The sequence below is a fragment of the Tasmannia lanceolata genome, unplaced genomic scaffold (assembly GCF_043159265.1).
Source record: "Tasmannia lanceolata isolate RefF3 unplaced genomic scaffold, GAP_Taslan_0.1 ptg000002l, whole genome shotgun sequence".
NCBI classification, from domain to species: domain Eukaryota; kingdom Viridiplantae; phylum Streptophyta; class Magnoliopsida; order Canellales; family Winteraceae; genus Tasmannia; species Tasmannia lanceolata.
The window spans coordinates 35,548,727-35,572,110 of NW_027518679.1; the positions used below are offsets into that span (position 1 = coordinate 35,548,727).

Sequence of the window (23,384 nt, forward strand, 5' to 3'; positions counted from 1 at the left end):
GAGTTTTAACAGAGAGCTGACTACTAAAGTCAAAACCCTGCACATTTCATACCATTCATTTCCAAAATAGCACACCTCCTAGATGCCAAAATTCATCTCTTACTTCATAATTCCAAGATTTTTTCACCTCCATTACGTCTGAGTGAGTTGCCCCAAAATCAGCCTTTCACTTTCTAGCGAAGGACTGACATTAAAAACATGTTTTTTTTTCTGTAGTAAGATTATTCTGAGCCCTTCATAAAAGAGTGAAAGGCTGGTTTCTGGGTGACACGCTTTGTGGGTATGAAGGGGAAAAAACCTCCATAATTCTTTATTCTCAAACTACTCATGGGGCAATGAAGAGGGAAAGAAATCACAGTGCAATGATTTATGCGAGTCAAAGTAGTCTTAGAGCTCTGAGAAACACTCGACTCATTGTATACAGTTTTGTTCTTTCACTTGATGATTGTTAGCTACATAGTTTTAAGATAAAATACTAATAATAATAGGCATAGAAACAGTATATTACATCCCTAACTAAATATTTTACAAAAATGGAAACAAAAAATGAACACAAGGAAATGTGATCATTTCTATGTCCAAGTTAATAACCTTTTTGTTTATCTAATTTAAGTACTAAAGAGTATACCTCAATTGATGCCTGCGGAGCCAATCTTCGCCTTTCTCATAATAATCCTGCCTACTGAAGGTTTGCTCAGCGAAATGCATAGATGCAGCATATGTCGCGGCACCACGCCATGCATCCAAAACTGGATTAGATGCTCTGACTACCCTTATGGGCGAAAGATAGGGACGTATTTTACGAATCTCGGCTTCCAATCGTGCATCCATACCAGGAAAGAGACAACTACCCCCGGTCATAAGGATCGAATTGGTAATTCTCTCCTTGACAGAATCATCGTTTAAGGGTAACCTCCGGATTGAGATTCCGGCCATTTCATTGAGGCCTGCCTGGTCAATTCCAATCATATTTGGCTGAAATAGAATTTCAGGGCACCGGAACCTTTCGACCCCAAGCATGACCTGGAAATCTTCTGCGGTGAGAGGGCGTAATCGAACAATCTCAGGCGTAGCTTGAAAGGAAAACAGATCTGATTTTGCAATAAATGCTGGGTCAAGGTCCTGTCATGAGAAGCAACCTCAAAGTTATGCATATTATCAGTAATAGTACAATGGGAAGACTAAATAGAGAAACAAATTCGCGGATTTAAAATAAAATACCTAACCTTAACGCCAATGAACCAAAATTTGAGGACACCCAAATAGGGCATTGACATCCAAAACAATTTATGGGCAAGGAACACATGCAAATTTTAGCATGTGTTGATGTTTTGGTGCGATCTGTGTGCCTCTGCATTGTATTGTTCAACATTGCAGGGCATTCAACGAACACAAATGATAAATTCTCACTCACACATCATGTCATACTCAAATCAGTAGCAGAGCATGAAGAGATAATAGCTCCTCTGTCCAACGGTGTCCAACGGTGTATCAGGACTTTAAAATGAATAGCAAAAGACCTCTTAAAAGGCCATCTGGTTCATCAAAATTTAAGGATGCATGCTTACCACATATTGCTATAAGTCTGCATTTAAGTACAGACAGTTCTTAAGAAATACATGTACACAATCACAGAAAAGTTAAGCCCCATTAATGTAGTGCCCTAGTATTTGCCATGTCATCACCATTGTGGACATCTAGTTGGCAATCACGGAGATCTGACAGAGTCCTTTACTTGACCAAAGACTCATCAATTCTCCATGTTTGCCACCTAGATGCCCACATGGGAATGACATGGCATATACGTAACGTTTCCTCTTATTATAAGGTTATTATAGTTGGACATAGAGGGAGAGGGTCAATACCTGTTGGACTCGAAATTTTATAAAAAATAAGATAATACTAAAATCTCTTACTTAAATAAGGAGGGAAAAAAGGGGGTGGTTACGCATCACATTATTCCCTAAAGTCAAAAAGGATAAATATCAAGTTAAAGTGCTTCAATAAAATGGAAACAAAAGAAAGGAGCCTACGACTAAGGGAAGAGAAAAACCCTAAACTTTAGGGAATGAAGTAACCCTCGCAAAGGAAGAAGCAGGTCATCCACGTTTCAAAAAGGGATGTTACGTAACTCCCCACAAAAGGGGAAGTTGTGATCGTGGAATCCCGGATAAGGGATGAGGTGGCACCCATAATGGCTTCAAAGTGGAGATCGTGAAATTAAAGATAAGAGGTGAGGTGGCAGTTGCCAACCACTCCAAGGAACCTGTATAAATAAGAGGGAGAATCCTTTGGAAAGGGATGGGGATCCGATCACATCTTTTAGAGGAAAGAAGTTGCGCAAAGGAAGAAAAAAGAAGGATGCGGAGAAAGAAAGGAAAGGTAAAGACTTCCCAAAAACTAACAGTTCTTTTTCCATTTCAGTTCTTTTTTCCATTGTTTTTTTTTTTTTGCATACTATATCTAAGAAAGAAGAGAAGTCATTTTGAGTCTCTTCCAGGAGACTCAAAAGATGCCAGAAGACCTTTCTCTACTGGTTTACGGGGGAAAGATGAAAAGATAGAAGACGTTTTTCTACCGGTGTACGGGAGAAAGATGAAAAGACCTTTTCTACCGGTGTACGGAAGAAAGATGCCAGAAGCCCTTTCTCTACCAGTTTACGGGAGAAAGATGAAAAGATAGAAGACCCTTCTCTACCGGTGTACGGGAGAAAGATGAAAAAAAGACCTTTCTCTATCAGTTTATAGGCGAAAGATGCCAGAAGACCTTTCTATACCGGTTTACGGGAGAAAGACGGTGTACGAGAGAAAGATGAAAAGAAGACCTTTGTCTACCGGTGTACGGGAAAAATATGCCAGAAGACCTTTCTCTTCTGGTGTACGGGAGAAAGAGGCCATAAGACCTTTCTCTACCGGTGTACGGGAGAAAGATGAAAAGATAGAAGACCTTTCTCTACCGGTGAACAGGAGAAAGATGAAAAGAACTTTCTCTTCTGATGTACAGGAGAAATATGCCAGAAGACCTTTCTCTTCCGGGATCCGGGAGAAAGATGAAAAGAAGACCTTTCACTTCTGGGATCCGGGAGAAAGATGAAAAGAAGGCCTTTCTCTACCGGGATCCTAGAGAAAAGGTGAAATGACTCAAGAGAACTCTCTTACAAAAGAGTCTAAATAAAATCATACTCAAAGGTTTCTCTCTTCCGGGAGAATCTTTTACAAAAGAGTCTAAAACCAAAAATACCAGAGTCAAATTCTCTCTCCAGGACCTACTTTTTGGGATGATAATCAAAAGTTATATTTAGATAGGGGACCTCTTGATGGATAATCAGAGGTGTTTTCTTTCTTCAAAGAATTTAAGGTTTTTCAATTCTATTTTGCTTTGGAGAGAGAGAGTGAAATATTAATGGTTGTCTACTCTAAAACATGGGTTGGAGTTGGGCTTAGCTGGATCTTGGAGATTTTTTAGGCAAATGAATCTCTTATTCTCTCTTCCATCTTCACTTAAGGTGTGTGTATTGTTGTTCGTGTGAATTTAGATCTTGTCAAATCATTTGTTTAATCCGAGACATAGAACTGACAGCAAAAATCATTTGAATTATTCCATATACATAGAACTTGACAAATCAATGGAGGAATATAAACGAAGATCATTTGATTAATCCAATACATAGAACTGACAACAAAAATCATTTGATTTATTCCAAATACATAGAACTTGACAAATCAATGAAAGAGTATACGAAATCATGGAAGGTGTGGTTTAGGGTAATTACTTGCTTTCGGTTGAAGGTTGAAGAAGACCAAGCCTCCCTTTCTCCTTCCCTCTCACTCCTCTCTCTCTCTCTCACGATTTTCCCAAAGGGATGGAAGAATTTTTTATTTCCCCTTAGGGAAGGTCTTAAGATATTTATAATATCTTTCAAATCACATTGCTAGATTGGTAAGAAAAAAGGTTAAAAATGATTCTTTCCTCTTTTTTGTTTTCCCTCCCAAGGGATAAAATTTGAAAATTAAATCTCCTAGCAAAAGAGGAGATTGCAAGCTAATACCTTCCTAAAGAAAAAGGGCAATACAATATGGGAGATTTGCAAATCAAATCAAATCTCATGATTTGGCAAATTTTCCCACATGGGGAAAATTCGTCCAACTCATGGGGATGGAAAGCATTTTTATAAAAAATTTGATTCTTGGAAAATGTTTTATGATTTTTAATGATCTATGGATTTTAAGGATTAAATGAGGACCTTTGATCCCTCAAACCTCTTGATCTTTGGAAGATCAAGGGAGATCGGTACTCGAGTGGCATGATTTGTCATCCATTCTTGTACGATCGACAGTCCAAAGGATCCGATGGTTGATCCAATGGTCCAAAAGGATCCTAATCGAAGATCTAAACCGTTGATCTTCGATCGGGGAATCTACGGCCAAGATTAAATTAAGTTTTTTACCAAATCTACCGACCTTTGGTGGGGTCGGGCATTACATTCTACCCCCCATGTTAAAAGGAATTTCGTCTCCGAAATTCAACTCCCCAAATTCCCTTAAGTTAACAATTTTTCATAGATAAACAAAGTTACAAGCAAGGTTTCAAATTTCGGTTTCGGAATGCATTTCGGTCCTCACCGAAACCGAAATTTCGAAATTTCAGACGAAATTTATAAAATAGAATAAAATAATATTTTATCTCCTACAAAATTTCGGTCGAAATTTCGGGAAACTATTAAAAAATGAGGTAACGTGTGAAAAGTGGAATCAAGCTGGGTACCATGGGCCACGTGTCCCTTTAAGCTGTTGCCAAATTTATTATCTATCAACAACCCCCACGTCTCTCTCTCTCTCTCTCTCTCTCTCTCTCTCTCTCTCTCTCTCTCTCATCAACAACCCCCCACATCTCTCTCTCTCTCTCTCCTCTCTCCTCTCTCTCCCCTGTTTCGTCAAATTAGAACTCTCTCATCTCTGGTTTTATCTCTGCAACTCTCTCTCTCTCTCTCTCTCTCTCTCTCTCTCTCTCTCTCTCTCTCTCCTATCTATATACCTCATACAGCAGTTTGTTTAGCAAGGATAAGCCACACTTTTTTCGTGAAAAGTAAGCGGGAAAGAAAGTAATCCGCCTGATTTCAAGGGAAAATCCACAGAATAGAGACATTTGGGTTGAAATTCCTTGAGTTTCGGACGAAATTTTGGGAAATTTAGACCGAAATTTTGAAATTTCGGACGAAATTTTGTAACGTTTCGTGTATTCATGATTTCGGTTTCGGTCGAAATTTAAAACCTTGGTTACAAGACTAACATAGCAAGCAATTCAAGAATAAGAGACAAAACAAGGGTATATAAATAATTCACGAAATCCCTTTACAAAATCAATTACATAAGTACAACTTAGCTTTTATACAGAATACCACTCTTAAATACCACATACATATTTAATTATGTAAAGGCTACGTATATAGTCAACATCAACAACTGCTTTATTACTGAACATTCTATTTACCCTTCCTAGGACGTACCAGTGCTCACGACAACCATCCCCCTTTTCGATGTGGAATCTTACACAATTCGTGTTGAATCAACACAGTTTGCTGGAACTAATTTTGACGGGATCTTGTCTGTGCTTTGACTGCTTTCGGATTTTGAGCTCATGCATCCATCATGAGAATACTTGTCCTCTAAAGATGAGTGGGGACTACGAGCATTCATGTACTTTCTTATGCCATGGAAATCAAGCTTAGCCTCAACCCTCAAGTTTATTGTACCGCGACGATCAAGCTTTGCCTCAACCTTCGAGGCTAGTTGATAGGCATCATTGACCCTAGAAACATAGCATTTCAACTTCATCATGAATTTCCAGGTGCAATCCACCCACATACCTTGAAACTAGTTGCACCTGTCTCTTTTATGTCATTTTGTACCATGATCTTGTAGAACTCCTCCGTCTAATTGGTCACACTTTGCCTCTTGATGAAGGTTCTTAAATTGAGAAAAGTAACTTGAGCAAAATCAACTTGGAGGAATCTTTCCTTCAACCTTGACTTCATTTTTCCCATATTGAAATATTGGGCTTTCCTATCTGAAGGCACATCTCTTGAACCTTATCCCACCGTGTTGGTGCAGAACTGCCAAGTCTAGCCGCCAGTAGCTTAACACATTGGCCTTCCTTCCGAAGTCTTGTTTTAATCAAAACTCTTTCAATGCCGCTAAGCCAATCAAGAAATTCTTACAGATGAAGATGGGCACGAAATTCTGGGATTTCCATTTTGACGGTGTCCGAAGCACGATAGAATCATTCCACCAATGATTCCTCTCATGGAGGACAATTGTCAAAGAGGAAGAAATTGAATTGATCAATTGCATCCTCACGCAATTTTCCATGCTCACTACAACCTTCTTGACATTTAAGCCTCATGTTTAGTTGCTCAACATGTCTCAAAACTGCAGGCAATTTATCATCTCTTTCATCGCCCATCATGGAATTGTCATATCTTCTCCTACCTCTTTTTGCTGCCATAGATAAAGAAGCCAACACAAGAGCTTAGCTCAAGCGTTTATACCAAATGATGAGGGAAGAGAAGAAGCAGGAGGGATGCAAAAATAAAAAGACAAACAAGAGAGGAGATGAGAGAAACGATGGGAGCCAAGCTCAACCTTCAATATTCCTTAATCAAGAGAAAATATACAAAACTACTTCCTATAACACTCTACATACCTCTCACACATCCTAAATCCTCTCACTGTTACCAACAACTACTGCGATGCACAAGGTAAGTATAATTCCAATGCAAAACACAGCTTACTAAACACTGGTCCCAAGTCATAAGACTCATAACAGTTCAAGCCAAGGTATTAAACGAAACTTCAAGTGACTAAGCTCTTTTCAAATTCTTCTTAACATGAACAAAGACTTGGCCAGATCTCCACCGAGATGTGTCTACATAGTGATGACATGGCAAATCCTAGGGTACCACATCACCATTAAGTAAGCCCTTTAAAAGTGTTGCTTTTTTCATGCAAATACGCACAATGAGCTTGAGAGACTTGGTATTTCTCAGCATGGGAAGCATATTTTTCCGTTGTGTAAAAGAGAAACTTGAGCCAAATTTCAGGGCAATTTTCAGGTAAAACGGTCATCATGAAATTTTGCATTTTAAAAGACATCAAAATTCACACGCCGGATATCCCTAGCTAGGAACACTTACGTAAAAAAAAGGGACGATGAACTAACCTGGAGACGAGAAGTAACGCGAGCTAGTTCGGCCTCATCCACATCTGGGCCATCATCGTCATCATCATTATCTTTGCTCATCAATTTATAGAGTTGCCAATCTTCATCTCTGGTTCCGAATGTGTCCTCGCCCTTCCCTCGATCAAATGCAGCTGTTGTCAAGAGGCGCATCCTTTCCTTTTGAGCCGCATTCAATCGTTCTCCACGTCCGACGCTTCCAGAAAAATTTTGATTCCCATTAGAGACGGAACCATTGGTCTTCAACCGCTTCCTCTGCTCAACCTTTTCAGAAAGTTCCCTATGTTTTGCACGTAGCTGTTCTAAATAAAGCTCTGGATTCTCTCTGTATTGACAAAAAGGATTGGATCAAAAAGAAAATATATGAAACCAGAATTTCTGTATTGATCAAAATACTATTGAGTCATCAGACGAACTGAGATACACATGAAATTTCTCCATTATATGGAATTCATTCCATCCACATTTGCATAAATACAATAACATGAAACCAAATATTAATTGCCAACCAGAAGGAACACACATTAAATTGAAAATAAATGTTACTATTTGTTTGAAAAATAGGGGGATTGTTGAGAAGAGTGACATAACCGGACAAGACCCATCAAAGCGTCGTACGATCTGCAAAATAATTTGAACTACCAGACATTATTAACATGTTTTCTGAAAAATACAAGTGGATAAAGCTCGGATGTTTCCGTTGCCATCTAAAAAATTTCAAGAGACATGATATACACATCATTTTTGCAGAACACGTGTCTCACAGTCACTCTATAACTACAAAATATATTTAAATCCAGAAGCTAGAACAGATTTTTTTTACCTAACAAAAAAGACAAGATGTTTTCCCCCAAAAAACTCAAGGCCATATTTTCAGAGTCACAAAGCAATATCAAGAAGCCTAAATCCAGAACAGATGAAATATTGAGAAGCATGACAACATACAAGCGCCTTTCCTCATCTTGTTGATTTTGCCTTTCCCTTAGCAGTTCTTCTTCAAAGCGTTTCTGCTTTGCTCGCTGCCGGCCCTCTGATGTGGTCTTGAGAAAGGACTGCTTCCTCTTTTCTTTTACCTGCCCAGATGAAAGCCAAAAGTTCAAAATAAAAATAATGATAGTGAAAAACATTTTACCTGCCCAAAGAAAACCACGAGATGATAAAGATGACATTGATGAAGGTGATAAGTTATAAATAAATGAGGCCTACTCACACTTTTTGAATCATTATATATATATATATATATATATATATATATATATAGGGAGATGATATTTTCACTCCCTCTGCAGTACGCATTCACCCCCCCTTGTAATGTGAACAGTGGGCAACTTTAACGCTTTTTGACGTCAAATCACATTAAAAGGGGGGCAAATGCGTACTGCCCGGGCGTGGGGGTTGAAAGTATCATCTCCCTATATATATATATATACACTAGCAACTGTACGGTCCACATCATAGGTTGATCCAAACCGTCCATGTGATGGAACACAACATCAATAGGTTGTGCCCGTAAAATCATTTCCATAGGCTGATCCTAGCCCTCCAATCTATAGAGGTTTCCGTAATTAAAAAAGCATAAATGAGGGGGGTAGGATTGAAATTATGTGGCTTTAATGGGTGCCTTTGTTAAAAAGCATAAAAGAGGGGGTAGGATTGAAAATATGTGGGTTGAATGGGTGCCTTCGTTAAAAAAAGTCAAAAAAAGTTGTGTAATTCTCATAGAATTTTGGGAGAAATTCAAATAATTCTCTCCTTTTCTCTTTTGCTATGCAGTATAAAGATATATGCCTGGTTTTAAATTTCGGCGAAATTCCGAAATTTCGAACCAAAATTTCGGCTTTCAGTGGGGACCGAAACCAAAATCATGACTATCCAAAACGTTACATAATTTCGCCGAAATTTCGGTAATTTCGCCATTTAGCGAAAAAGAAATAATGTATTGCGATATTTTCGATTTTTTTTTCTTTTCCGTTAAAAAATAATGCTATATTTTCGCCGAAGAGCTGTGCCTTATTGAGAAATTTATTTTTTTGCCAAAAACTCCGGTTTTCGTTAACAAGAGAAGTTGTGCAAGCATGTGAGAGGCTTTGGATTACCTGTTAAGAGAAGGAATCCTCAATATCCTGGCCAAACATGAAGGAAAGTGGATTAGGGTTTTGGGTGGAGAAGATGATGAAGTTGTAAATTGAGAAATCGATTCCCCTTTGTAAAGAAAATGATGAGCTGGGTTAGGATTTTTGGTGGAGACGATGAAATAGGAAAGAAATTGAAATTCTTTGTTTCAGGAAAGAAGATAATTTTGGGCGAGAATTTTGGGCCAAAATGATCTCTCATCACGCACAAATTTTGGAGAAGATAACTTTTGAGTTTTTTGCGTATTTATCATCTCCCTTTTTTTAATCAGAAAGTGGGAGCAATGCTACACACCGTATAAAATATTAAAATGTTAGCCCGAAATTACCGAAATTGGGCCGAAATTTCAAAATAATTAATATATTGTTTTTTCAATGATGATATGATTTCGTCCGAAATTTCGGTAAGGACCGAAACCAAACTTTAAAACCTTATATATATATATATATATATATATATATATATATATATATATATATATATATATATATATATATATATATATATATATATATATACAGGCCGACAAAGAACTATACAGACCACATCATAGGTTGATCCAAACCGTCCATGTGATAGAACACAACATCAATACATTGTGCCCATAAAATCATTTCCATAGGCTGATCCTAGCCCTCCAATCTACAGAGGTTTCCATAATATGTTGTTCCTCTTAAGGTGCCCGGAATTCATAAATATTTTTAAAGGTGTGCTGAATTCGTAATATCCTCAAAAAATTACTACAGAAAACTGGTTTTTTCGTAATTGTCATATTTCAATACCTCTTCTTTGTAGTTTTTTTTGTAATTGTCATATACAGGTACCCATTGTCCGTAATTTCCCTCCAAAACTTTACTACGTAATGATTATTATTGCTAGCTACTTTCGGTACTTATTATTGCTAGCCACCTTTCAAGAAATAGTATTTCCGTACAGTTTTTCACCACGTCTAATAAGACAAATCTCTGAACACATACAATTGCAAAGGATGGGCGAGACATAGCCTTTGGAGAAGTTGGCTAGCAAATAATTATTTGTTTTTTCACATAATTCCGAAAATGGGTAGGATTGAAATTATGTGGTTTTAATGGGTGCCTTTGTTAAAAAGCATAAAGGAGGGGGTAGGATTGAAAATATGTGGGTTGAATGGGTGCCTTTGTTAAAAAAAGTCAAAAAAAGTGATGTGTAATTCTCATAGAATTTTGAAAGAAGTTCAAATAAATCTCTTATTTTCTCTTCTGCTATATAGATATAAATATATGAGAATAGTGTTCCTGCGCAGCTGCTCAAATAGCTTATCTAAGCATCTGCTTCAAAAACTCATGTGGACCACATTTTTGGGGTGATCCAAAGCATTCATTTGAAAGGCCCTTCCATGGATAGCGTGTGTACCAAAAATCAGCCCTATAGGATCATCCTAACCCAATCAAAGGTGGAGGAGAAAATGGACAGACACTCTTTCTGACCATTTTTTCCCTCCACAAATGGCAGGGTTAGGATGATCCTAAAGGGCTCATTTTTTGTACACACCCTATCCATGGAAGGGCCTTCCAAATGAATGATTTGGATCACCCCAAAAATGTGGGGCCACATGAGTTTTTGAAGTAGCTGCTCAGATAAGCTATCTGAGCAGCTACGCAGGAACATTTAACTCATATATATATATACACACACACACACACACACAAACTGTGTATGTCCATTTTTTCCCATTTTTCCCTCCATTGTTGGATGGGTTAGGATGATCTTATGGATCTAATTTTTTGTGGACACTCTATCTAGGTAAGGGGCTTTCAAATGAATGGTTTGCATCACCCAAACAATGTGGGCCCCCACTGTATTTAACCCGACCGAGTAGATAAGCTTAGCTACAAGACCGAGTAGCAACACTTTTCCCTATTTTATATATATATATATATATATATATATATATATATATATATATATATATATATATAGAGAGAGAGAGAGAGAGAGAGAGAGAGAGAGAATGAATCTGTATCTGGAGTAAAGGCAGATAACACATGCACTCTGTAGTGTGCTAGTTCCAGATGATGGGTGATGATGGCAAATCCGAGTATCGGCACTGATCCAAATGAACACAGCAATTGCACTCTACTGAAGCCAGACTCTTTCTAGTTATCTAGTTACATTGTATTTATTATCACATGCTTTTAAAAACTCAATTTCATATAACAATATAATTTTCAACTTCTTTATATGCATGTATGGATGCATTACAGTGTTAGGTTTTCATGGGTCCCAGTCAGACATTTCTTGTGGATGTCTAGCAGTGATAAGTGTGTAGGTCAAAGACTGATCCTGACTAACCTCCTAAAATCAGACAACTACAAACCATTCATAGCTACTAGCTCTGTCATTAGGACAAATATCCGTGTCACATAAATGTCTATAATTTAAATATTGAACCTTGAAACTTAGGTAAACAAAAATCACTGAAATACCAATTTTTGAAAATTTTAAAAATATTAGATCAATAATGACAACATATTTACTAGAAATAAGAAGCAGGGACGGGGAAATGGGGATAACGGTTGCAGGTAGTATCTAAAAAGGAATAAATTTATTTTTTTGAGCACTTATTTTGTGAGGGATCATAGTTAGATACACGATACTCAAAATCATAAATATATACATATAAGAATTAGACATTTATTATTTTCTAGTCTACTTTTATTATCTCGTACTTATTGAACGCATGGGTCATCGTAAAGTCCACTTTACACACTTCTCAAAGTCTCAAACACGATCAAGCCATCAAACCCCCGATCCAACATAAGTAAATCTAAGATTTACGAAGAAAACGAGATAAGGTGCCTAAAGACGTAATCAAGATTCGAGAATCATGACATTAATTCTTAACAAAAATGTGAGTTACAAGACAGTTTGTAAATTTCAACTAGCACACTTTGGATTTTAGATAATAAACCACTTAACACATAGTATCATGTACAAGAAATCGGAACTTAAAGCTTATATAGATTTCCTATAAATAAGAAACGGGTCCTCCAAGAAAGGCTAGGAAAATGAATATGGAAATTTTTTTCCTGCTAAGCATGCTATAGGCATAAAAGAACTCACCTGCTCAGGTGTTAACATGTTGTCGGGGATACTGAGTAGAGGATATTTCTCAGCTGACAGAGGCTCAATTCTCTCATCAATTTCGAATGTCTCACCCTTGGCTTTTCGTAAGGATTGTGTTACTCTTTGCACGGTAGACTCAATTTCCTGCCTCGAAACATAGCCAGTATCAGATAGGAAAGATGGAATATCATCATCCTCTACATTGTCCAGCTGCTGAAGGAGAAATTCCAGACCGTGCAATTCATTTTCCAGCTCTGTAATTCTTGAAGACCTCTTCGCGGCAGCCATTTCTCGCAGCCGTTGACCTTGTTTTTCCTTTATCGCTGCCCTCCTAGAGATCTCTTCTTCAGACGGTGCCTCTTCGGGTGGAGGAGGGATCCATGGGAGCTGCCAACACCTGGTTTTTTCTTCAGATTCCTTTGCTCCTTTCTGTAATGAAAAGGATATGTTATCAAAGAACTATTCATATGAAAAGAATAACAAGGAAACATACAATATATGGTGCATGCACATGCATGCAGATAACTGCAGAAAAACAGAGTTCTAGAAACATATCAAAATGCATTATAGCAATATTACTTCCCACAGCATCATGCTTACAAGGCCATTTTAGAATTTAAATCACCAACCGTTTCAAATGCCTCAGTAAAACCAGCAATTTCACTGGGTCCTTGATCAGTTAGCTAACGAGTAGATAACAAGTTAATGTATTTTCATCAGGGATTTGCTAGCCAATTTCACGGAAAGCCAGTTTGTGGCTGGCTTTTGCATGTGAGAGAACAGCCACCTCAGATGAATTAAATGAATAGGACAAAATGTACCAAAAAGTCAACCTGTGTGGCTGTTCTCACATGCAAAAGACAGCCGCGAAATAGCTTTCCGTGAAATTGGCTAGCAAATCCTTCTTCATTAAATAAAGAAGTAAATCAAAACATATATGTTCTACGCCGACGGCCAACCACCAAAACTCACCAAGTGCTCTCAGATGTTTGGTACAACCAGTACTTCCACTAGATCATTGAACAAAACTAGTTGACTAGGAAACAAGTTAATGATTTTCAATACATAAACAAGTCATGATATATAATGTTTAACTCTCAATGCCAAAGCAGCTTAGGATTTTGATGCCAAACAACTACTGGTCTCACATGGACCTTGTCACAAAAACAGTTATGCAGTCCAAGTCTCGATCAGTTACAATAGTGAAATAGATGGTTACTGATTTTTCCAATGGTGGGCCCTGTTAAATGAAAATAAAATACTTTGTTGTTTAAATCCCCCGAACAATTCCTGCAAAATGCGGGACAATATCAACCTGCCTCACCAAACTAGCCAAAATAAATAAGGAAAAGGTTTAGAAGCCATTTTGTTTTCAATTCTCTTCTGGTGGAGGTTCCGGCTTTTCTCCTATGTTAGAACATTCCAGTGTTCAGGCCGTTTCAGAAAAGATTATGACCTGTGGGGGGGGGGGGAATTTTCGCACCAGAAAATAGAGAAAAAAACAGCTGTCTTCAAGCTCAGGTAGGGTTTTAAGACGGTTTTAGGAAGAAATGGAATTCTTGAGGATGAATGTGAGGGGAGTTGATGTGTTTTAGACTTTTAGCCCTCTCATTCTTCTGGGAGGTTAAAAGACACTAAATGCCACTCAAACAGCTAAAAACCAGCCATTAAAAAGGGGTAAAAATGAAACCCCCAATAAAATCCAACAAGATCAATCTATCCTTTTTCATGTATCTGTGTCGGCTGATATTTCGAACCATGCTCGCAATTTCGGTAGCATCTCCCCCCTCACAAACTCTTCAACCATGATATCTAGAATTCCCTCCATCAAGTTCGCATCCATTGGCAAAAACGTCAAGGAACTTTCTCTCTATGCCTCGACGCGGATGTCGGCGAAAGCAATAATAGAGTTGTGGGTGGGAGCAGAATAGAGGGGGAGGGAGGCACAAAGAGGATATGGTTTTATTTTATGTTTTTTAAATAATGGTAAAAGAAAATTAGAAGCGGTCGATTGACCTAGTGACACAATTGCTTGCATACCAAACCAGATCAACCACGTACACAGCATAGCAGCTCCTTCATATTACTTTGAAGGATGCTTGCCCTCTCCACACACACACACACACACACACACACACATATATATACATTTATATATATATATATATATATATATATATAGAGAGAGAGAGAGAGAGAGAGAGATTTTATATGATGAATGAGCAGAAGTACTGCCCTTGATGTTTTATCCAACAGCAACTCAACTCAACTAAGCCTTTGTCCCAAACTAGTTGGGGTCGGCTAATGAATCCTTTAGAAAATTTTCATGAAAAAGGTGAAAGGATATACCCGGCTCAAATTGACTAAGTCTAATCCTGACACTAGTTGGGTTCGTCTACATGGATCATTTTCTTCCATTCTCTCCTATCCAGGGTCATGTTCTCTGTTATGTTCCTAGCCCTCAAGTTTTTCCTCCCTGTTTCTACCCAAGTTGTTTTGGTCTTCCCCTACCTCTCTTTACTCCATCAACTTGGCACGAGTCACTTCTTCTCGCTGGAGCACTTAAATGCCTACGTTGGATATGCCCAAACCATCTTAAGCGGTGCTCTCTCATCTTCTCCTCAACTAGTGCCTCCCCCACCTTTTTACAGATGTTTTAATTTTTAATTTGATCTAACCTTGTGTGGCCGCACATCCATCTAAGCATTCGTATCTGTGCTACACTCATCTTATGCACATGTTGCTTCTTGGTGACCCAACATTCTGAGCCGTGCAGCATGGATGGCCTCACAGCTGTCTTATAAAACTTTCCCTTCAACTTGGTAGGTATTTTACGATCTCACAGAACCCTTGAAGCATGCTTCCACTTCAACCAGCCTGCTCTTATTATGTGGATAACATCCTCTTCAATCTCTCCATTCTTATGTACGATTGAACCAAGATAGCGAAATCCCTCTTAGGTACCTCTTGTCCAGTCATATTTACTACATCCTCGCCCCGCCTCCTTACATTACTAAAGTTGCACTCCATATACTCTGTCTTAGTCCGACTCAGTCTAAAACCTTTGGATTCCAAAGTTGTTCTCCATTGCTCTAACTTAGCATTAACTCTTGCTTTGGTTTCATCAATTAATATATGTCATCTGCAAATAACATACACCACGGCACCTCGTCCCAGATACCCTCCGTAAGTTCATCCATTCCTAGAGTCATGGTTTTAAATTTCAACCGAAACGTTTCGGCCGCGACCAAAACGAAATTTACATTAAGTCGTTTCTTTACAAGATTTCGGGGTGAAATTTCGCCGAAATGTCACCGAAATTTCGGTTGAAATTTCATTTTTAGCCTTTTTTACAAAATTTCCACCGAAATGTTATAATTCCCACCGAAATTTATGAAATATTCACCGAAATAGCCAAAATTTCCACTAAAATCGCCGAAATTTACACTAAAATTTTAAACATTTCGGTCGAAATTGAAAAAAAAACGAAATCATAATCATATTTTACATGATTTCGGCCGAAATTTCGGCCCGAAACCAACACCGAAATTTAAAACCTTGCCTAGAGTAAAACGATAAGGGCTTAGAACTGATCCTTGGTGCAGTCCTATTGTAATTGGAAACTCACTAGATGTGCCATCCGTTCTAGTGCTATCCGTAGTTCTGACACTAGTTACTGCTCCATCATACATGTCCTTAATCATGTCAACATATTTAGTAGGCACTTTTTTCCTTTCAAGGACCCACCACATAACACTCCTGGGAACCCTATCATACGCTTTCTCCAAATCAATGAAAACCATATGAAGGTTCTTTTTATTTTCTCTAAATCTCTCCATTAACCGCCTAATCAAGAAGATAGTTTCCATAGTCGATCGTCCGGGCATGAAGCCAAATTGATTCTCTGACACCTTAGTCTCTTTTCTTAGTCTATGCTCAATTACCATCTCCCAAAGCTTCATGATGTAACTCATTAGCTTAATTCCTCAGTAATTTGTGCAACTCTGGATATCCCTTTTATTCTTATAAGTAGGTACTAATTTACTCTTCCTCCACTCATTAGGCATCTTCTTAGTCTTCAAAATATTGTTAAATAATCTAGTTAACCAAACCAAACCCACCTCAGCCAAGCATCTCCAAGTCTCAATAGGAATACCGTCATGCCCCATAGCCTTACCTAATTTCATCTTTTTCATAGTTACTCTTACCTCTTTATCCAACAACAGCATCTTAAAAATTGTGTTGCTGTCGGATCAAATATTAAGGGTGGGATGATGAACAAGAGAATATGAGCATGTCCACTCGTTCGTCATATAATTTCTCATACATACATACATACATACATATATATATATATATATATATATATATATTGTGTGTGTGTGGTGGGAAAGTTGCCTTGTTTTCCGTGCAACTTTCCTTTTGGTAGGAAACCAAAATAAGGAACATGTTTTTTTAGATTTCTCCAAAAGCATATACACACGAGAGAGGGTTTTCTCTGGTCGGGTGCGGCTAGGGCGCGTGCGTGGAACAGAGAGAGAGAGAGAGAGAGAGAGAAGAGCTTTCTTCTCGAGTTATCTTTTGGGCTTTTCTCGGGATTCTCTTATGCCTTGTTTGGTTGCTGGGATTTTATTGGAAGAAGTAGTCAAAGGGGGAGGTGACAAGCATGGAAGTTGTGTAGGCTTGTCTAGGGGAGAAGAGTGGTAGTCAAAAAGGAAAAAAGCGGTACGCATTTGGTTGCTAGAAGAGGTGTGGAAATATTTGGGTGTCATTATCAAAATGGGTGGTGGAAGAGAGAGAAAGAAAGGAAAAAGACAATGATTATATAAGACCAACAAATTCCACTCTTCTTCTCACAAAAAAACTAGAAAAATGAGGTTTGCCATTGGAATTTTAGTAGAGGGGACAACTCCCGCCACATCAGCGCCACCTAGGAAAAAGTGTAATGATGATGTCTCCTCAATGTCTTGAAGTCAAATGGAATTTGAGCTCAAATTTTACAACCAAACAACATTTGGCATTCCATATCCCATAAAATACCTAGCCGTCTTCCACCTTTTTTGCAACCAAACAGGCCATTATGTACAGTCTTGGTTGAGTGGACTAGGAAAGGGTTATGGGCTTACGGGTTTTGTTTTAATCTGTTGTAATTCATGTATTTTGATTTCTCATGGTGAAGATCGTGTTCCCACCCGTGGATGTAGGCATCCTGGCCGAACCACATCAAATCTAGTTGTTCATCGTGTGGATTATGTTTATTTGAGCACGAACGGATCAGATTTTGCCCAGTGGATTTTCTCAACAAGTGGTACCAGAGCTGTGGTTGGAGCGATTATTGAGGCTAGGTAAACTGATCATGAGTGTTGTGATTGGATCGCGGTTACAGTGATTGTCAAAGGGTAGAAACATTATGTGAAAGATTATCTGAAAGATTCTCGTTCGAAGTGGGACCCTACAACGAGAAGAAGAGCGGAGTGATATGAGATGATGATAAAATCGAGTTCTACCCAGTTCAACATGAACAGGTTCGATGGAAAGGATCGTTTCACCCTATGGCAGATGACGGTGAAGGACATCCTTGTTCAACAGGGCCTGGCTAAAGCATTGAAGGCAAAGGATAAGAAATACGAATACATCAAGAGGGATTGTCCAAACCGATCAGACAAGTCGGACAATGGTGCTACAAATATAGTGGTGGTTGTAACGGATGAGCAAAGCGAAACGGTTGGAGATGTTCACACAATCTCTACAGGTAATCACACTTCACATGATGAATGGATTCTAAATTCAGGGTTCTTTGTACATGTATGCTCTAGGAGGGAATATTTTGATACATTCCAAGAGATAAGGGCAGCTGCAGTGTCCTTGGGTAACAGGTCTACTCGCACGAGAATTGGAACGGAGAAGATCAAGAGGTTCGATGGAGTGATTCGTACTTTGGGTGGTGTGGCGTAAGTCCCAGAGATAGGGAAGAATCTATTGTCACTTGGCCGATTAAGGGTTTGAGCTATTTAGCTGCAAGTGGGGACATGAAAATCACATGCGGCTGTATGGTCTCTTTCGCAAATGGAGTACAGACAGGTTTTTAGGTTGACGACAGCGGTGAGAGGATGACATTTTCTTGCAATGGGGAGGATGGATCGAGATCCCTCTCTAGGGTTGATTGGGGTGGCAGCTACACATATACATTGGCCGTGTTGATCGAGTTGGAAACCGAAATAAGGAACATGCTTTTTTAGGTTTTTCCAAAAGCATATACAAACGAGAGAGATTCAAAGAAGAAAATACACAACTGGAGATAACAGAAAATATGGAGATATTAGCTTTGAGGGAGGAACATGAATAGATTCTAAGAAGGGAGGAGATCTACTGGAGACAAAAATCTCGCGCTCTCTGGCTAAAGAAGGTGACCACAATTCAAAATTCTTCCACCGAATGGCAAATGTTAGAGGAGGATTAATGCAATCAACTGTATCAAGGAGGGCGATACACTGGTGGAAGACAAGGATAGAATTAAGGATATGATCATTACCTTCTACTCTAAATTATATACATAGGAGTTTGAGTGGCGAAAGCTTGGGGGGCTCGAATTCAAATCAATCTCTTAATTGTGGCAGGTTGATCTGGAAAGAGTTTTCACTGAGGAAGAAGTAGAAAATGCAACCTTCTCAATGGCAAAAGACAAAGCTCCGGGACCGGAGGGATTTCCAATGGCGTTTTACCAAAACTATTGGGGTATTATCAAAGCGGATGTAATGGCATTCATACGTGAATTCCATGAGCGCGGCGTCCTTAGCAGAGAAGTTAATTCAACATTCATAACTCTCATCCCAAAAAAGGAGGGCATTATTGGTATCAAGGACTTCAGACCGATTACTTTGATTCAAAGTATGTATAAATTTTTGGCAAAAATCTTGGCTAGACAGCTGAAGGGAGCAATGGGTGAAATCATATCTGAATTCCAGGGAGCAGTTGTGGATGAAAGGCAGATTTTGGATGGTATTCTTATTGCCAACGAAGTTCTCGGTTTCTCGAAGAGGGACGGACAAAGAGGATTGATCGGGAAGATAGATATTGAAAAAGCATGTGATCACGTTCATTGGAAAGTGCTTGATTTCATTCGACAAAAGATGGGGTTTGGTGTCAAATGGCTTAGATGGATGATTTCTTGCGTATGAACTGCGTCTTTCTCAATTCTCTTGAATGGTGTGGCGGAAGGCTATTTCCGAAGTTATAGGGGTTTAAGACAGGGGGACCTTCTGTCTTCCTAATTGTTCGTCATGGTTGTGGAAACCCTTAGTATGATGATTTTCAAAGCTGAGATGAAAGGTTATATAAAGGAATTGAAACCAAGCCGCAACTCCAAATCGGTAAGCCACCTTCAATTTGCCGATGATACTGTTATGTTTATAGAGGATGATGAAGCATCTGTCGCAAACTTAAAAAGGCTATTCCGCTGGTACAAAATCACTTTGGTGCTGAAGATCAACTTCTCTAAAAGTACAAAGGCTGGTATAAAAATGGAACAAGCAACGGTGAAGAAACATGCTCAAAGTATTGGTTGTAGAGAGGAGAGATTGCCGATTACTTATCTGGGACTTCCACTCGGATATGGTGTACCAAAAGCATCACAATGGGACCCGGTTGTGGAAAGAATCGGAAGGAAGCTGGCCACTTGGAAAAAAATACATATCCCTTGGAAGAAGAATCACTTTGATTAAAGCCACTCTTGCGAATATGCCGGTATACTTCATGTCTCTCCATAAGATTCCGTCATAGATTGCCCAAAGAACTGAAAATTTGCAGAGATTTTTTGTGGGAAGGGGATGGAAAAAACACAAAATCAAAACACTCGAGCAATTGGAAGAAGGTATCAAAATTGAAGAAACACAGAGGTCTGGGGATTGGAAAAATCAGATTGCGTAACAAAGCGTTGTTGAGAAAATGGTTATGGCGTTATGGCGTGGAAAAGGAAGCTCTCTGGCACAAAATCATTGGGGATAAATATGGGAATGAGTAGGGGGGATGGAACGCAAGAAATCCGGTAAGAGGAAAAGGATCGGGGGCTTGGAGGTCAATCTTTACTTCGCGATATCAGTTCGAACCACTTGTTCAGTTCAATGTTGGGAAGAGAGATAAGGTTACATTTTGGGTTGATCTCTTGGTGGGGGATACTCCGTTGTATCTAATGTTTCCAAATCTTTTTATAGGCTTGCTACCAAGGTGAATCAAAAATCTCGGACTATTTGATCAGAGATACAGGACAAGGGAGGGGGTTTTGGGACATTAGATTGCGAAGGACTCTCAAAGATGAAGAAATAGAGAGCTTCACTTCGTTGCTTCAGATTCTCAACTCCAACTATTGTTCGGATTTCGTTCCGGACGACAAAATTTGGAAGCCTGACCCAGATGGATATTTTTCTGTTAGATCATTCTTCTCCGCTCTTAACATTGGACGTAGCAAAGCAAAGCGGCGAGCAATTATATGAAACTCTCTTGCTCCCCCAAGACTGGTGGCCTTTGTATGTACTGTTGTTTATAGAAGCATTAACACATGTGACAGACTCAAAAAAAGGAAAGTTCATTTGGCAAGCTGGTGCGTTCAATGCAAGCAGGCAGGGGTAAGTATTGATCATCTACTATTACACCCCTTCTCACATCATATTTGGATGAATACTTTAAGATCCTTTGTTTGCTTGGGTTTTCCAAAAGGGTATCATAACGGTTTTACTGAGTAAGAGTGGGGGACCATTCGGCAATACAGGGCAAGCATTATGGAAACTTCTACCACATGCTATCATATGGAATATTTAGAAGGAAAGAAACAGTTGGATATTTTAAGAAAAGGCAAGGAGGATGAGTTGGGTGTCGCTGCAGATCAAAATCGAATTAATCTTTTGGGTCAAAGACATGATGGGACTTCACTACGGTACTGGGGAGATACTAAGAAATTGGAATATGGGAAAGGAAGATCAAGGAAAAGTAGATTCGAAAGTGGAAACCCCCCACCGAATCGATGGTTCAAGCTGAATTTTAACGGGAGCTCAATTGGTAATCCCGGCAAGGCTGGATTGGAGGAGTGATTCGTGACTCTAACGAGATTGCATGGATGTCCTATTCTGGACCGTGGGGGGTGGGTGGGGTAGAGGGGGCGTCTGCGATGCTAATGAGACCGAAGTAAGACCGCTTCTCTTCAGCCTTAAGTAGTTTGCCATGAACAAGCTTGGACCGCTCATTGTCGAGGGCGACTCATCGAATACAATCACATGGGCCTCTAGCAACTCAAAAGGACCTTGGCGCATTCAACATCTCATTTCAGTAATCAGGGATCTTGTAAGCGAGATCAAGCCAACAATCAAGCATAGGAAGAGATCGGCTATCGAGTTGGCAGACCTAAATTTGACCGAAATAGTTCTTTTTCCATCCCCACCGAAACGAAATCTCAATGAATTCCTTCCACATCATTATTTTCTGTCAAAATTCTCGAAATTTGACCGAAATAGTCAGAAAAACAAAAATTTGTCAAGATGCTATGATTTACATTTCATTTTATTTCATTGATGTAGGGAATGATATTTGGTAGGCAACAACCTTGAATTGCACAGCAAAGTAACCATATCTTATGCATGGGATGTCAGATCGGCATGGGACCAATAGTACCTCGTAACTCTATGTGGTATTGAAATACTATTAGGGTCCTTAGAGGGAAGACAGGTCATTGTACTTTCTTATATTGCATTACATTGTACTTCTTTATTGACTTTACTGTTAAGACAAGTGCGAAAACGCATGTCACTATGTGTTCGATGTGATTAAGCCATTATGGATGGCTTTCTTGCTTATGTGATGGTTTCTAACTGTTATTGTGGCGGATGAGAAGGTGAAGAAGAGGAGGGAGAAGATGGAGTCTCCTCAAAGGAGCTCCCATATAAAATTATATATATATATATATATATATATATATATATATATATATATATATATACATGAGAAGAGATACATATACAAAGACCAAAATACCCTTTAACACTCCCCCTCAAGCTGGAGTGTATATATCATACAACCCCAGTTTGTTACAAATATCTCTCAACTTAGATTTTGCCAATGGTTTGGTGAATACATCAGCCATCTTATCTGCAGACCTAGTAAAGATGGTAGTAATCACTCGACTCTGAAGCTTCTCACGAACGAAGTGACAATAAACCTCAATATGCTTCGTCCTCTCATTAAACACTGGATTAGCGATATGAATTGATGCCCTACTGTCACAATGCAACGGCGTTGGAGATGAAAAACGAATACCAATCTGTTGCAGAAGAGACCTCAACCATGTCAACTCTCCACACGTGAGAGCCATAGCTCGATGCTCAGTCGCTCAATCTATATACAACATCTTGTTTCTTACTACGCCAAGAGACAAGATTTCTTCCCACAAACGTGCAGTAGCCTATAGTTGACCTCCTATCTACTGGAGGTCCTGCCTAGTCTGCATCTGTGAACCCCTCCAGTCTCATATGATTATGATTCCGGAATAATAAACATTTTCCAGGAGCACTCTTCAACTATTTAACTATCTGAAAGGCAGCTGCCCAATGTGAAGTACAAGGAGAAATCATGAACTGGCTAACTGCTCCCACTACATATGATATGTTAGGGCAAGTCACAATATATCAACCAATCTCTTGTACCTAACAGGGTCCTCCAACAACTCCCCCTATCCGGATGAAGCTTCACATTGGGATCCATAGGAACCTCAACGGTTTTATTCCTATGGATCTAATCTCCTCTAATATATCAAGAATGTATTTCCTCTGCAACAAGGAAATACCACCACGGATGTATGCCACCTCTATACTCAGAAAGTACCTCAGACGCCCCAACTCTGTTTGAAGAAACTTCTTGAGTCTTTG

General features: G+C 39.0%; 1 protein-coding gene across 1 annotated transcript in view; it reads right to left on the minus strand.

Annotated features, from left to right (window-relative positions):
- Positions 1-394: 394 nt before the first annotated feature.
- ARP5 (actin-related protein 5) overlaps positions 395-23,384 on the minus strand; it is a 34,299-nt gene continuing 11,309 nt past the window's right edge. The window contains exons 9-12 of the mRNA XM_077387901.1: positions 12,472-12,903; positions 8,182-8,309; positions 7,219-7,561; positions 395-1,122 (exon numbers count right to left, since the gene is read on the minus strand). Coding sequence (XP_077244016.1) covers positions 616-1,122; positions 7,219-7,561; positions 8,182-8,309; positions 12,472-12,903 — 1,410 coding nt within the window. The 3' untranslated portion in view covers positions 395-615. The remainder of the gene's footprint in view (positions 1,123-7,218; positions 7,562-8,181; positions 8,310-12,471; positions 12,904-23,384) is intronic.